The sequence below is a fragment of the Protopterus annectens genome, chromosome 4.part0 (genome assembly GCF_019279795.1).
Source record: "Protopterus annectens isolate FY-2018-M chromosome 4.part0, PAN1.0, whole genome shotgun sequence".
Taxonomy (NCBI): Eukaryota; Metazoa; Chordata; order Ceratodontiformes; family Protopteridae; genus Protopterus; species Protopterus annectens.
This window is the reverse complement of record NC_056733.1, coordinates 1,536,055,464-1,536,071,566: the sequence shown is the minus strand read 5'-3', so window position 1 is coordinate 1,536,071,566 and position 16,103 is coordinate 1,536,055,464. Positions and strand designations below refer to the sequence as shown.

General features: G+C 36.5%; 1 protein-coding gene across 1 annotated transcript in view; it reads left to right on the top strand.

Moving 5' to 3' along the window:
* The window catches only part of SNCB (synuclein beta), a 720,540-nt gene that overhangs the window by 502,165 nt on the left and 202,272 nt on the right, over positions 1 to 16,103 (top strand). Inside the window, exon 5 of the mRNA XM_044069350.1 lies at positions 6,061 to 6,150. Coding sequence (XP_043925285.1) covers positions 6,061 to 6,150 — 90 coding nt within the window. The remainder of the gene's footprint in view (positions 1 to 6,060; positions 6,151 to 16,103) is intronic.

Sequence of the window (16,103 nt, the reverse complement as noted above, 5' to 3'; positions counted from 1 at the left end):
AAGGTTTGATCCATCTCCACTTGCTCATTTGAGCTGTTTTGATCGAATTGGTTAACCTTATCCTGTGACCACATACAAAAAAGCATTTCTGACATTTTCCATGTACTGCACACAAATAAAAAGGTGAGTGTGCATTGCTAAATATTTCCCCATTAATAAATTTTGGGAATAACAGCACTGCAAAAGAAAGGGCATGCTTACTACATAAGAGAACTGCTCTGTCATTTTCAGTTTCGTGTCCAAAGGTGAGGCAGCCATGCTGTTCTGTGCCTCCTAGCTGACATCACAACTACAACCACAGTTACTTGGGAAACAATGGAAAGCAAGCAAACCAGAAACGCAGAAGTTTCAATTAACAGTTTGCCCTACGACAGATCCCATATGTTCCCTTGTACTGCTTTTCTGGGTTTCATCAGAGAGTAAGAAAGGACAAAGTCAATTTTCTTTTTGATCGGTTATTAAGACACTGCTAAGACTGAGCCAAAATGTCCACTTTGCCATATTCCCCATACGATTATTATTGTATATTGAAATCTAACTAAATCTGTATAGTTAAGGTGACACTAAAGTAGATTGTACTTTCTATGGACTATTATTATCACCTTAAGTCTCAACTGCTATGATTTAGGTGCAACACTATGATTTTTGGCCTCATATTTTACATTGCTTCTGTTAAGAATTATTGATTTTCTTCTGCAAAGATTGGCACTAAGTATATATGATCTAGTATCTTCTCTTCCAAAAAATCCAAAGGCCTTCTATTCTAAAAAAATGTGCTCCTCTTTTGAGTCCCCTGCTATGGTTTTCTTAAAGGCTAGTGCTATGATTATTAATGTTCAAAGGTTGAGAGGTATGAGAAGCTGTGATTAAATCCACTAATTAATGTCACTCTTTGGAGATGACAATTCAAAAAAAGTATGTACTATGTAAACGTTCTCCAGATTCTAGATATTTAACACTAATTTCAGGCTGTTTCCCATATTTATGAGGTATTTTAGAAGATACACACAATGCACTCTTACATAAAACCGCTCACTCCTTTGTTAGTAGTAAGGAAAGCCGTTGAAACCTTAAATCATTATCCTGATGATAACATGCTGTCAATCGTAGCCAACACTTTAGTGAAGGGGTGGTAGCATTCCAATGACCACACACATATATGTCAGCATTCATCACCTCACCAGCAGCACTAAACATCAGAATGAACTTTTTGGAACATATGAAAATACTGCCCCCCAAGGCAATCAGAATTGCATCACTGAACAAAGCACACCTACTTCTATATTTATTGTCACCCTCAAGACAACATTAAGACAGAAAGAGGAAAGGAACCAGAAATTAAATATGCCATTCTGAGCACGACAACAAACAATTCACAAACTGCGTAAAGAATTCACCTACTGCATGCAGCGACCTGCCGCCAACTGCAGAGACAAGCACTCTGCTGAAGCAGAAGTAGCAAGTCATTATCAGAAGCAGTTCCCTTTTACAACATTTTACTCTCTGTGTACCTTACAAAATTAACCATGATGTCCTTGTTTATTGAGCTTATGAACAAAAGCTCTCCTCTTGTAAGCAGGTAACATTGCCATAATAAGAAGGACCTCTGCAATGCAAAAAAAAAAAATCAAAATATTTGCTGTTTATCTGACTGAAAGTAATGGTCATGTTTTTTTTTTACTACTACTACTACATGAGTATCTGTTTGCACCGTTATCAGTTTAGTCTTTATTTTAAGAGGTGCTGAAGATTTCTTGTCGGTTACCCGTCTGGGGGCTGTTTGGCTCTCATGTCTGTCGGTGGTGCAAATTGCTTGTGACAATCACTTCATTTTAGCTACAAAAAGAACTTGTAGATTGTGTTTAACTCCAGCTTGTGGAAATGCATGTTTCACTGATGAACAGGTACTTCTACTGTTTACCGCTAGAATGTCCCAGAGTTTACGTCTTGCTAGGTTTCCGCTTTTATAACTTTTATCAGTTTATAATATCACAGCTTTCAACATCTTAGCACAAAAAAATTGGACAAATAATGGGGGGACAAAGCCCTGGAAATAGGGACAAATTTTAAATATTGTTATAAACTTAAGAGTTGCTAGAATAAAAGGTCTTTTGTTACCATGCATTTTTTTGAAGGCTATAAAGTCTGAAACTCAAATGCCTGTCATTATTTAGTGAATCTGTCCACACTGATTTGCCCTAAAAATCCATGAAACCACAAATTTTATGTGGAACAGACCAAAATATGAGGCAACATCTGGACAGTTTGTGAAAATCTGGGCAGTTGGGAGGTATATAATGCACACAGATAATATTTTGTGGATATTTTAATGTTGGCTGTCAGCCAAACGTTGAAAGGTGAATTCATATCTTTCGAGTGTACCTCATTATGAGGAACGGTTGTGTAAGTCTGAAATATCCATGTTTTAATTGATATTCATAGTAAATAATAATGTCTCGCATTAATTCATCAGAATAACTTTTTATAAGGGTAACATAACACATTGTATGAAGTATTAGAGAACTGTACTTGCTTTCCAAACCAGGGATTTCGATGAAATCTGATTTTCCTGAAATAACACAATATTCTGTGTTATTATATTGGTATAAGTATGCTTTAATTGTAGACATTAAGGAAAATATAATTTAATACTATGTTATCTCTCAGCTGTCCATATTTTTGGTAGCTAGCCTAGTACAAATCCTGGCATTCTGTCACAAGGGATGAAGCCAGGACTTTTTGGAACTAAGAGCCAGTTTTCAGATAAGTATGTAGCCCTGACCCCACCAAGTGTAGGCCTCCCTTTCCTACACACTGCTTTTTTTGGACAAGATAACTCAGTACTACACAAAAAAAAGGAAGAAAAGAAGAAATCCCGAAATAACAGGCTTGTGCCAGCTCAATTTAATTGACTACTACACCCATGATACTTTGAAAAATTCTAAATCCACTGCACAAAGTTTGAAATGAAGCGCGTAATATTAAACTTTCAGACTGTGCAAATTATATACCACATCCATTTTATACTGCTCTGATTACCAAGTTGCACTAGAACATAAAAGCATAACAAGCCGTTTATGCTATAAGCACGCCAAATGCAGCACTCTCTCAACTGTACCGCTTCTTTGGCACCTTGAAAATAATTGCTGCTTCAATGAAAATTAGCAGATTACGTCAACTGCAATTGTCACTCCCTCACACTGGAAGAGCAATTTGAAGTCTTTTCTGGTTTTGAACTATCTTGAACAGTCTGACGCATTCAAGGTAAATAATTAAGTTATTAACTTTTACTTGTTATCAAGCTGTCACCAACGTTCCTAAATTACAATGGAGATGCAGTTGGGGGATCGTTTTAAAGAAAAGTCATCTGACTGCAACCTCCAATCACATCTCCGATGTACAGTATTAGGCACGTTGTTGACAGGATGCATTTAAAAATAAAAATCACATCTCTGATGTACATATAGAACAAGAAGCTTCCGACTCTCCACGTTAAAAAATCTTACTTTTTATTTATAGAAACAGACAAAAGGTATGCTACCATACGCTTCATCAGACAATTTAATGTGAAAAATAGCTACAGATTTATAGGGAGGCTCAGCCAATAAACAATTGTCTTAAGTTAATCAATTAACTACTTATTTAATTAAGAAAACATTTGAGCATTCAGGTATTTAAAGGAAGACTGTTTTTTAAAAACTCCTCATTTAAAAATGTATTATAAAACAAACATAAACAGACATAAAGAATGAAACAAACTCTACCATAACACTTCAAGAACATTCAAAAATTCAGGAAATTTCATCGGAACAAATGTTGCCTGTTCTAAACACATTATAAAACGATATTACAAAGCAACCAGACAAATATTTGATGCAAAAATATTCCAGCATATATCATTGGACAACTTGTGCAGCATTCTCAGTTCACTTAAAATGTAAAGCTGCTCACATTGTTCCTGAATAAAGGTTTTTCTTACCAGTATATACTAAAGCAATTCCATTCATAAAAATACTTAATGTAAATATATATATGAATAAATGAATAAGTGTATATATGAATATATAAATATATATATATATAAATATGAATAAATATGAATAAATATGTATAAATGAATATATAAATATATAAATATAGGCATGTAAAAATATAAATGTAAATTATAACTTACTATTTCTAAAATATATGTATATTTATAATTGTATAATAAAAAATTAAGAATTAAAAATTAGAATTATGTCAAAGAAACCACCTCTAACTTACTCAAAATAGTCAATGCATGGTATAAACTTTTTGAATAAAAATTAAATGAATTAATGAAATAAATTAATTTATAAGATAAGGTAAGAGAAGCAAAGCTCTATAAATTCTCAGGCTGTATAAATAATATATTAGAATCATAGTATAGTGTGTCTTAAAGCAATTGTATACAACTTAAAGTTTAAAAACAATTAAGTAGGCACGGTAATGAATGTATAAAGAAAAAATATAAATAAATAAATAAATAAATAAACACTAAACAAATAATTAAATGTCACAAAGACTGCTGGGTATGATAACTATACTACACTTTATAATGTCATCTTCGGTTATTAAGAAATGACCTGATGGTGATATAATTGTTTAAGCCTGGGGGGCAGTGACCTCTAAGTTTAAGTATCCATTTTAGTTCATTTAACTCGATCTGATTTATATAGTCACCACCTCTATCTGTGTCCTCTACAATTTGCAGCACCCTGAATACAAAGGAATGCGATGGATTAGATATCACATGCTTGGCCAAAGCATTTAAATCATTTTTCTTTTTTATATCATATTGATGGTTATATATTCTATTCTTAAGTTTCCTTTTGGTAAGGCCTATATAGAATACATTACAGCATTCGCATGTGGCTAGATAGATTAATCCAGAGGTGTTGCAGGTGGCTCTAAATCTAGGTGTAAACGTAAAATCAAGTTCTGGATGTACAAATTCTTGACTTTTAGTTATAAACTTGCAGTAATTGCAGTTATGACATGGATAGGTTCGAAAAGAATCATTAGTGCCTAACATATTGTGTGATAATTTTGGCTTTCTATCACATAGTAAGGATTTTAAATTTTTATTACTCCTGTAAACTATATGAGGAGTATTACCTATTATTTTCTTAGTAGGTTCATCCAGCATTAAAACCTTCCAATTGTTGACTAATATTTTCTTAATATTCATGAAGTCATTAGTGTATGTCGTAATAAAAGATACTCTATCAGTATAATTATAGTTATAAACAGTATTAGTAAAATGAACTGCCTGGCGATCAATTCTAGAATCATGTGAAGTCAGAGATTCTAAGGGCAAAACATTGTTTCTGACTTCCATTACTAGGTCATGGTTATAACCTCTTTCTAAGAACATATTCACCATTTTGTCAGCTTCTCTATTTAAATCATCCTTGTCAGTACATATTTTACTTAATCTAACAAATTGACTTTTCAAAATACCTTTAAAGGTATGACGAGGATGCATACTGTCGTATTTCAAAATGGTGTTCCTCCAACATTTTTTCTTAAACAATGTGGATACTAATCTCCCTCTTCTAATATTTATGCTGACATCCAAGAAATTAACTGATGAGTAAGAAGTTTCAGCTGAGAATCTGAGAAACGTGGTGGTGGTTTTTTTTTTTATCTCTGATGTACAGTATTAGGCGCGTTGTTGACTGGATGCATATAAAAAAAAAAGTCTAAAAAGGGGCCGACGCACGCCCCTGCACCCATGCCTAAATCTGCCACTGTTCTTGCATATTAACTGGGTAGTCACAACTGTTGACAAAAAAATCTAAGTCCTGTATCATTAATATTGTTGTGATAAGACAACATTTGGTGTAGACCCCACATATTTTTGTTTATTAAATTTCATTGTTAGAGGTAGACACTGAATATACAGCAATGGTGTATTTCCTGCTCATGAATGAAATGCAGTACACAAATGACAAAAAATGAAATAACATCTTTTGTATTATAATGTCATTAATGTTTGCATATAACTAACTAAATATAACATTTGTATATCCTTAGCCTGAAGAAGTTGGTCAGGAGGCCATGGAAGAAGCCCAAGGAGAACAAGGAATGGAGCCAGAAGGTGAATCCTATGAGGAGGCTCAACAGGTAAAACTTTCTCAACTTCTTAGGTATGTGTTTATTCTGTACACTTGGAAGCCTTGGCCATCGGTGCCCTTGAGCATCATCCAGTGAGTTTTAATAATCTAATAGGGTATGCTCATTAAAAGCCATGCAGCGAAAAATGAGAGCATAGATTACCTTCTTTTTATGTGAATTATAGTTTTACAAAGAACACATGACAGAAACATAAGTAATACAAGAAATTTAAATAGCTGCACTATTCATGCATTAATATATAAAAGCAATGATTGCATTTTATGTTTACCTTACCACAGCTAAATAAAGTGGATTGGCTGAAAGTAACGTTTAGCAAATGCCATTCATTTAAAAGACCAATGCAATGTAAAACATGCTTTGTTCTCAGATATGTAGTGGTTATAACACTTGAATAATATCAGGTTGTGCCAATATTATCACTCTTTGCTTGGATTCAGCATTGAACATTTGAGATAAGCCCACATGCTATGTACAGGGTATTCTCCAGTGGTTAAAGGCAGCAAACCTTTAAAGAAACAAGTCATAGATGATATCTCTCCTTTTCATAAGTTAAATTATTACTCATTCCATGTCACTTTCACCAAATTATTCAGTTCACTAACTGTTTTTACAACACCCAGTATGACAACATTTCTAACTATTCAGTAAATCAGTGTAATATAATTCAGTCCCCTGCATAATTTCTGGAATTTCTAGTGTATCTAGCAGGAATCCTTATCAATTAACCATCTCTTAAATATTGTGGATATAACAGTTCAATATTTTTTGCTGATGTGGACATCAATGGAGTTTCACTCTTAAGAATGATTTAAGCTTACAAAATCTTGGATGAATGAATCTTGAGCTACTTCTTTGAAGATCCCTCCAGACATTCCATATGATTCCTTTTCTTCAAGTATCAAAAAGTTCATGTCTCTGTGAGAGAGACACAATGGTTCTAATGATAAAAGATCTCATAGGATCATGCTTCCATGATGGCTGCTTCTGTATTCAACTTTGCTGAATCACCACTTTAGTTCCGTCCTTTAAAGAAGACAAGCGCATTACATATATGGAGAAAGGCACAGAGATGTAGCAAGATAAAGTGACACTCTGAACAATCCCCATGGTGACACCCCACCTCAAGATGAAATTGTGGACCAAAAAAAAAAAAATATTCTTCAGTAACTATAGTAAAGAACACAGAACACAAACACTGTAAACAGCAAAACACAATAATTTATGCCACCTTAATATCAGACACAGCTACTTTTACTGAATGCGGTTTCTGCTCTGGTGCCTGGTCAACAACTCATCTGAGGGGCTGATCATGCCCCTAACAGCTTGCTTTCAGATTAACTGACCCCTTCACCCTATTCTAACTGTGATACTGGCAGGACAGTTGTTAAATACCAATGTATTTGACACAGTAGAGCGTGAACACAAATGTGTGACTTTGTTTGAATATATACTAAGCTTGGGATTAGTATAGCTCCCAGTAATCCCTTTACTCTAGGGCACAGTCATCTCACAATTAGTACACATAAACATGTATGCCTATCATATGATGAAGTGAAGAAAAGTAAAGCTCTTCCCACAAAAAAAGGTTTTTTTTTAGATGTGGGACCAGATTTGATTTTGTCTCTCATGCAGTTAATTAGAAGCTTAGTGTCCACATTTTCTTATGTCAAACACCTGCAATATGACTTTTTGTCATGCAACCATGTTTAACTGTTTGACCAATTCTATTTTAGCCACTTTTGTACTTAATGATTATCAAACATCAGCAATGCTATAGATGTAGGAATCCCTCTCTTCAGTCTATGAGTCATAAGTACCCGAAGTGGTAAACTGCTCTGCATTTATTACAACTGTTAAAATATTTCTGTCTGCAGTGTTTGATTCTTTTAGATCTATTTTTCCCTTAATGAAGAAGAATTACTTGTATAGCAGGCTTAGAAATACTGCAGCAATGAAAAGAATGTACTGTTTCACTATATAGCTTTATGACAAAGCCCCAGGTGTTTCCAGGAAGCAGGGAAAACTGTTTATGAACCTACCACTGAAGAGGCACTAAAAAGAAACCTGGTTTTGAGGGTAGCATCGTTTTCCTTATCTTCCCTGGGGCAGAATGAATGAACAGCACAATCCCTGTTCTTCAGTAAAATCTGATATTCCCTTTAGAATGAGGTAGTGTGAAATTAGAATATGTATTTTTAATCTTAAGGGTGCTGGGGCACTGCTGACATCTTGGCTATCCACAACATATTGTAAACCAATGTGTACTAACAATTGCTACTCAGTCACTGGTAATGCAGGATCTACCCATGTTGACCAATGTTTACTTGTGAGCATGAAAGCCATATGAGCAAATGTTGCTAGCACCAGGTGGTGACTATAATATTATACATCAGAGTTCTTTGAAAAAGAAATGTCTTACTTTTAAAAGAACTCCATTGCATAATACTGAATTTCTGCAAACAGCAAGAATCAGACACATCCTCTGGCTACATTGTACATACGCGTTTACTGACATCTGTTCATGTACTGTACACATAACATAGATTTTAATACCATTGTTAGTGTGGCACTAATGTTTTGTTTTGAATATAAACCTCAAGCTAAGTCTACTGGAAAAGCAAGAAACTCCACAAATGAAATGGCAATCAAATTTCACTTCAGATTCATTAGAAATCTAGAGATTATTTTTTTTCATTTTTAATAAGTGAAACTTCTTCAGAAATAAACTACTTCCCTGCATCACTACAAATCCATTTTTGAATATCAGCTGTCACATAACCAGTGCAATTATCTGATTTGTTGCATTCATTATCCTTGTAAAAATAACAGAATTAATACTTACACAGTTGTATGTGCTAAATTCTTTAAAACTCAAAACTCGCTACATAAACACTATTTAGTACATACTATTTTTTTATAGACAATGTTAAGTGAAAGTTGTACAAATAAGAGTAAGCATTTTTTAATACTGAAGAAATCTTTAATAAAAGATGAAAGGACTAATTTCTGAATTTCTTGTGATTCTTTTAAGAAAAATTTGAATGTGTGTTTGTGTATGTGCGTGTATGTGTATGTGCTTGTGTGTGTGTGTGTGTGTGTGTGTGTGTGTGTGTGTGTGTGTGTGTGTGTGTGTGTGTGTGTGTGTGTGTGTGTGTGTTCAATCTTAAACCCAATTTTCATGAAGTTAAATCCCTTCATTTACTTAATGGCCTGTCTGTGGTCATAAAGTGGAAGGTATTCTTTTAAAGTTCTTCATACACCTGACACCTGTTTTTTTATGGTAGCAATTCAGAAGCTAATTTAGATGTGTACTGAGCAAATCTTTTGCAGTGACAATTGCACTTTTCCACTAATCAAGATATCTTTGATAGCTAGTGAAGTACTAATGTCAAATGGCTTTTTAGAGGAAGTATATAATGGCAAGTAGGAATTTCTGTGTATGCATTTCAAAGATAGACAGGAATAAACAATATTATAATGTAATTATTTCAGTCTCACAGACATGCATGCCCTCAATTGCTGCTAACTGCAGTTATACTAAAAAGCAGTACATTCAGTCCAGTAAAAATTATTGTTTTTAGAAAAGAACCAAGGATAATGAGAGACAGGTGCATTTCTTTCTGGTGGGAGTTACGTCTGCAAGTATCTTTTATGTTGGTCAGGTGTGTTAATAGAAAGTATTACAGTGCAAAATGTTATTTTTATTAGGTACAGTATGCATCAAAGAAAATGTGTGCTTTTTATTCCCAGTCTAAACTTCGTAACATAGTATGAACATCCAGAGATCAATGGAAGTGGGCACTGTCACTGGGCTTACGTGTACTGGTCTGTCCTATTGACGCTTCCACTGCTGTGAGATTTTTTACTCTGATCTGCTTGCTGAAAGAACTACTTTTTTCTGGCTTGTATCCTAAGCTCAGGAAGCAGTCTCAATTCCATGTGAAAAAAATTATTTCTGTAAAAAAAGGAAAAAAGAATGGCCGTTTGTGCCTCAGACAGTTATGTATAGACAGATGCAGGCATAAACACAGACATATCCCTGCATGTTTTTAAGGATTTGGTTTGGAAAAAAGAAGGGGAAAGAAGTTAAAGAGTAAGATGAACAGTGATAGATGAAGACAGAAATGATGTCTGCTACATACTGCAAGACAATAATGAAATGAATTATGAAAGTATAAGGTAAGGTAAGGGCTAGAAAGTCACTCCTTTCAAGGTGAGATATGCTAGACTTGTTGTTTCTCTGTTACTTTAAGTTGAGCAAAAAGAAAGACAATGAGGAAGAAAACAGAATGGTTTGGAGGAAAAACATGGTCGCCAGCAGCAAATAGTAAGGATCAGTAAATAGTAGCCTTGGGCCATGAATTTGTTTAAACAATTAGTAGTGATGCATCAGCATTAAACCTTCCAGTTGCTACAGTTAATTTCACTAGTTCTATAATCTTACTTGCCAAAATGCAGTCTTTGACTTCATTGATTTACTATGCAGTTTGTCAGTGTGTACGTCCACATGCAGTTTTATGGTGTGGGATTCACGACGGTCTCATTTGTGTCACAGCATGGCCTGTTCTATGCAACTAAGGTGAATTCTGCACTTCACCATGGCATGCCAGCTGCAAGTGTCATTACAGAATTAACATATACCTGGAAAGTGTATATTCTAACCCCCCCAACCAGAACGTATGCTGAGACTACTGTAGTGCAGATTCACATAAGCAGCATGTTCTTCTCTAGTGTAATGCACACTAATGTTTATGTCTAGGCTTTCCTCCCACTTCTAATATTCAATACATAACGTCACATTCCATAGGGTAAATCTATACACCCATGCACACACAAACATATATATATATATACATATACATATATTTATATATATATATAGTTATATATCTATCTATATACTCATATATTTTATTCATTTTATTTATTTATTTTATTTTTCATTTGTTTACTGGGTTAGTCCGACTGGACACAAGGTAACCGTTTTCAGCGGAGGCCCAGGAGAAAAGCTCCAATTTCATAGTAAAAAATGATAAAAAATAATAAACAAATAAAAAAAAAAAAAAAAAAAAAATATATATATATATATATATATATATATATATATATATATATACACACATAGCTATTTTGTACAAAGAGCATAGAATATATAAAAGGAGTAAAAATCTGAGTTTCGCAATTGATACAGCATACAGTGGTTAGAATATTGAGAAACAATTAAACAAGATATTATACAACAATATAGAATTGCTTGAACATAAATTCAAAAAGAAGTTTCCATAGACAAACAGGGTCATAAACTAGAAAGCATAACTATAAAGGTGGTCTAATATATATATATATATATATATATATATATATATATATATATACATATATATATATATATATATATATATATATATATATATATACACATACACACACACACACACACACACACACACACACACACACACACACACACACACACACACACACACAAACACACATATGGGGCAAGTTAACAGCTGCTCCTGGGATACATGGGGATGTGGGAGATTCATTCCTCATTAGTCTCTTGCAAAAAAAAACATAGAAAAGTAGATATTATTGGTTACTGATATGAGATTACTGAATTATGTCAACACACTGGAATAGCAATGGCAAGAACATTGACCACAAAAGGTTGACAGCGTAAATGCTGACAGTCAACTGCGTATGTGAGAGCAAAATCCTCACCATATGCAAAACAAAAAACAAACAAACAAAATAGCATCATTTTTTGCAGGAGGGCAATACTTTAAGCTTTATTGAATTATTCTTGTTTTATGTTATTAGCACCAGAATTGCCTTTCTTATGAAATTCCCCTGGACTGTCCCATACTCCATACACTGTAGCAGCTAAATGTTCCTTCAGCAGTAAACTGTCAGTCCCTTCTGCTATTGTACTCATCCATCTTGGTATCTGCTACCATAGCTGGTATTCAGACCATGTACTGCCACCAAGAGTGGGACCATGCTTTCTGCAGTAACCATAATGGACACTACTACCACTAAAGTGACCACAAGTCATGAATGTTATGATGTTTACATTCAGCACTCTGCCTAGATCTGCAGTGACTCCTCTTGTTTAACCTAGTCTGTAAGTAGTAGTAGTTAATTATGTTAGCAGTGTACATAAAAATATGTAACTTTATATGTAAGATGAGTGAAAACTCTGTCATATGGAAACATTTAATTTCAAACTATTACCAAATTAGCACAAAATCACTGAATATTCTACAGCAGAAAAATAAAAGGCACATATGGAATCATTTAATTTCAAACTATTACCAAATTAGCACAAAATCACTGAATATTGTACAGCAGAAAAATAAAAGGCAGGATATCTTCACTAAATTACTTAAATGAAAAGCATGCCAAAGCTTTTAAAGAATCAAGGCATATCCCTGAGTTTATGTAGCTCCACTACATAATGATTAGATAGAACTTCTACTGATGATAATTACATTGTTGTAGACTGCTCTTCCCTTGGGACGATTACACTTCTGTTACAGAGATACTTTCTATCCAGCATTATCTAGACCCTCTTAACAAAACACCCTTCATAAGCCTGTTTAACAACTTCATGTACATCTCTAGCATATGCTGAGATCCTAATAGTAACCATGAAAATAAAACTCAGAATTAAGTAATTATTTTGTTTTATAGTCTGTCATTTTGCAAAATCATTTTGCCATCCTGACTGGCTACGATCAAGCCCATCTCCAAAATGGACTTAAAGTCATTTGTTCTTTCATGCTCAGTATCCCCAGAACAAAGGTGGCAACCATCTGGAAAAGCTGTAATTCAGGCAGCTGCCAAGGTGGTTTGTGCTTCACTGGTATCCTGGCAATGATGGCATATGCAGTAAGAAGTAACTCCTCCACTGGGTGGGGTACAGGTAATGCTTTTCCTGTGTGAATGCATGTTCAACCCATGAGACATCATTTCTGCATTGCTGCTCCTCCTTCAAGTTACTGTGGCACTGGATAGCCTCAATGTGCCCATTTCCTCTCAGGATGGGTCCACCCATCCTTACATTCCTGCTCTAGCAGACACCTGAGCCACTGTTCGAACCTGGATCACTTAGGCCATAGGCAGAGCTTTATCCCTGTATATCATAGGTTCATAGGTTCATAGGTTCATACTAGGCTATCTGCCCTAGGGCATTTATAAGCCTAGCCAGAATGTGTTTGGCTTTCGCCACCCATTTTAAATTTATTTTGCTATGCCCTTTTTCGAGGTTAGTATACTGTGCCTCTGTCTAACAGTGACACAGAAGTGATACCCGGGGTAAACCTACGATCTCCCATCCACTCATCAAGATTCCTCTTGAATAGAGTCAATGAGGGACTCTGCCTAACCTGGACTGGGATTTTATTCCAGAGTGAAGGGAGCCTCTGGGTTATGAATCTGTCCCTCCAGCATGTCCTATTTATTTCAGTGCTGAGGTTCAAGTCTCTCAAGCACGTAGCTCGATGGGATTTGGATTTTCTGAGGTGCAGCATGTCCATTAATTTCGGGTTGGACATGGCTTTATATGTCAGGCACAGATCGCCTCTGAACAGGTGGTATGCCACTGAGTAGAGCTGGAGTTTCTTTAACCGGGCAGCATATGGCATCTGTTTGAGCCCTTTGATCCTCTTGGTGAGGTACTTTTGGGGTCTTTCCAGTTGCTGCAGGTGTCTGGTAAGGTACATCCCAAAAGGGGCATTGTACTCAATTATGGGCCTGATGAGGGATGAGTAAAGAGGCACGATGACCTCCCCTGATCTAGATGTGAATCCCTTCATGATTAGGTGGGCTATATAAAATGTTTTTCTAACCACTTTGGCCACGTGGTTGTCAAATGAGAGATTGCTATCAACTTGGGTCCCCAGGTCCCTAATTACTTCTTCTGTACTTAATGGATTACCACCTACGTGGTAATTTGTGGGCACTTTGTTTTTGCCAAAGGGGATGACTATACACTTTTTGGCATTTAGCTTGAGGCCATGGCTCTGGCACCAGTTGTCTGTTTCTATGAGGCCCTTTTGGAGGATGCTTGTGTCGGCTGGAGAGTCGATTATGGCGCCCAGTTTGCAATCATCTGTGAACTTGGTCAGCCACAGTCCTTCCGTGTTGGCCTGTACCTCCGAGAAATATATATCGAACAAGAGAGGTCCCAGGACTGAGCCTTGTGGGACACCACTTGTAACTGGTTTGGAGTCTGACATGGCTCCAGCAATTCTAACCATGTGGGTTCTGTCCTTGAGCCAGTTTGCAATCCATCTAGTGACAAACGGGTTTATATTTAAGCTGGTGAGCTTATCTATAATGCCCGAGTGGGGTATTGTATCGAAGGCTTTTGCGAGGTCCAGGTAGGCTGTGTGGACCACCTTCCCCTCGTCAATGGCCTTGGTGACTGTTTCAAAGAAATCAACCAGGTTTAAGAGGCAGGATCTGCCCTTAACAAAGCCGAACTGGGTAGGATCCAGTGTCTGTAGGTCCCCAATATCTTTATTTATGAGGTCCATGATGATCCTTTCCATAGCTTTGCAGACCAAGCTAGTCAGGCTTATGGGGCGATAGTTTCCAGGATCTGTTGAGGCACCACCTTTATGGAGAGGGACCACTGTTGCTGTACGCCACTCTTTGGGCACATATCCTGTAGTAAGGCTGAGATTGAACAGTAATTTTATGTTTGGGTTTAGCTCTTCTTGGAGTTCATGTAGGACGCAGCCCGGGACACCGTCTGGTCCCATTGATGCTGTGTTTTTTGCTTTGGAGAGGGCGGCTCTTACCTGAGCATCGGAGATGTCAGGGGGGCAGCAGTCTGCTGGGATAGATATTTGCCCTTTTGGTGGGGAGGGGGGGAGAAGTTTGCGCTGAACCTGTCAGCTAGGATGTTGGCAATGTCTGTGGGTTCAGTGTATTTTTTGTCATTTTGGACTAATTCTGAGCATATCTGGGAATTACCACCCAGGTTCCTAACATAACTAAAGAAAGCCTTGTGATTATCCTTAGTGTCCTGTGCAATTTTTCTCTCGAAGCTGGCCTTAGACAATTTTATGAATGCCCGTAGTTTTTTGCTAATACTGATCAGTGATGCCTTCCCTTTTTGGGATTTTGCTCTATCATTTAGTAGCTTCCTCCTTCTATTGTATAGTTTGTTTATGGCTGGGGTCCACCAGACAGGATGTCTGCCTTTGGAGGACTGGGTCTTGGTTTTATTTGGGATCGCATGATCCATGCATTCATGAAGGTGTTCATAGAATGCGTTTATAAAGGATTCCACGGTCTGGGCCGTATTTTCCACAGGCCCGGGGGCTTTGAAGGATTCCACCTCGGTTTTGAGGAGTGTGAAATTTGCTTTAGAGAAGTTTTTCACTGTGATTTTCTGGGCAGGGGGTGGGGTCGGGATGTGAATATCCAGTGAGATTAGTTTATGGTCTGATCTTACCAGTGAGGGATACACTTCTGGTCTGGAGCATAGAGTCCCCATGTTGGTGATGATCAGGTCCAGTATGTTTTCCCCTCTTGTGGGAGTGGTAACAAGTTGTTCCATAGCATTTGAGTTTATAAATTCTGGGAATCTTTGGGCTAGGGTGTTGGAGCTAGAGTAATGCTCCCAGTCTATGTTTGGGTAGTTGAAGTCGCCCAATATAATGGTGTTTGGAGAGACCTTCATATTTTCCAGTGTTCTCAGGAAGGCCGAGTGGGATTCCTGGGTTTGGGAGGGTGGTCTGTAGCAGGCTATAAACTGGAAGGCAGTTTTACCCACTGTTAGTTGCACATGGATAGTCTCTGATGCTTCGTGCTTTGCCACCAACCTGGAGGTGTGGGTATCTTTGATGAATATCGATACTCCCCCTCCTTTTGTGGTTTGATCCAAGTTTTGGGGCCGAAAAGCATGGTATGAGGTATAACCTGGT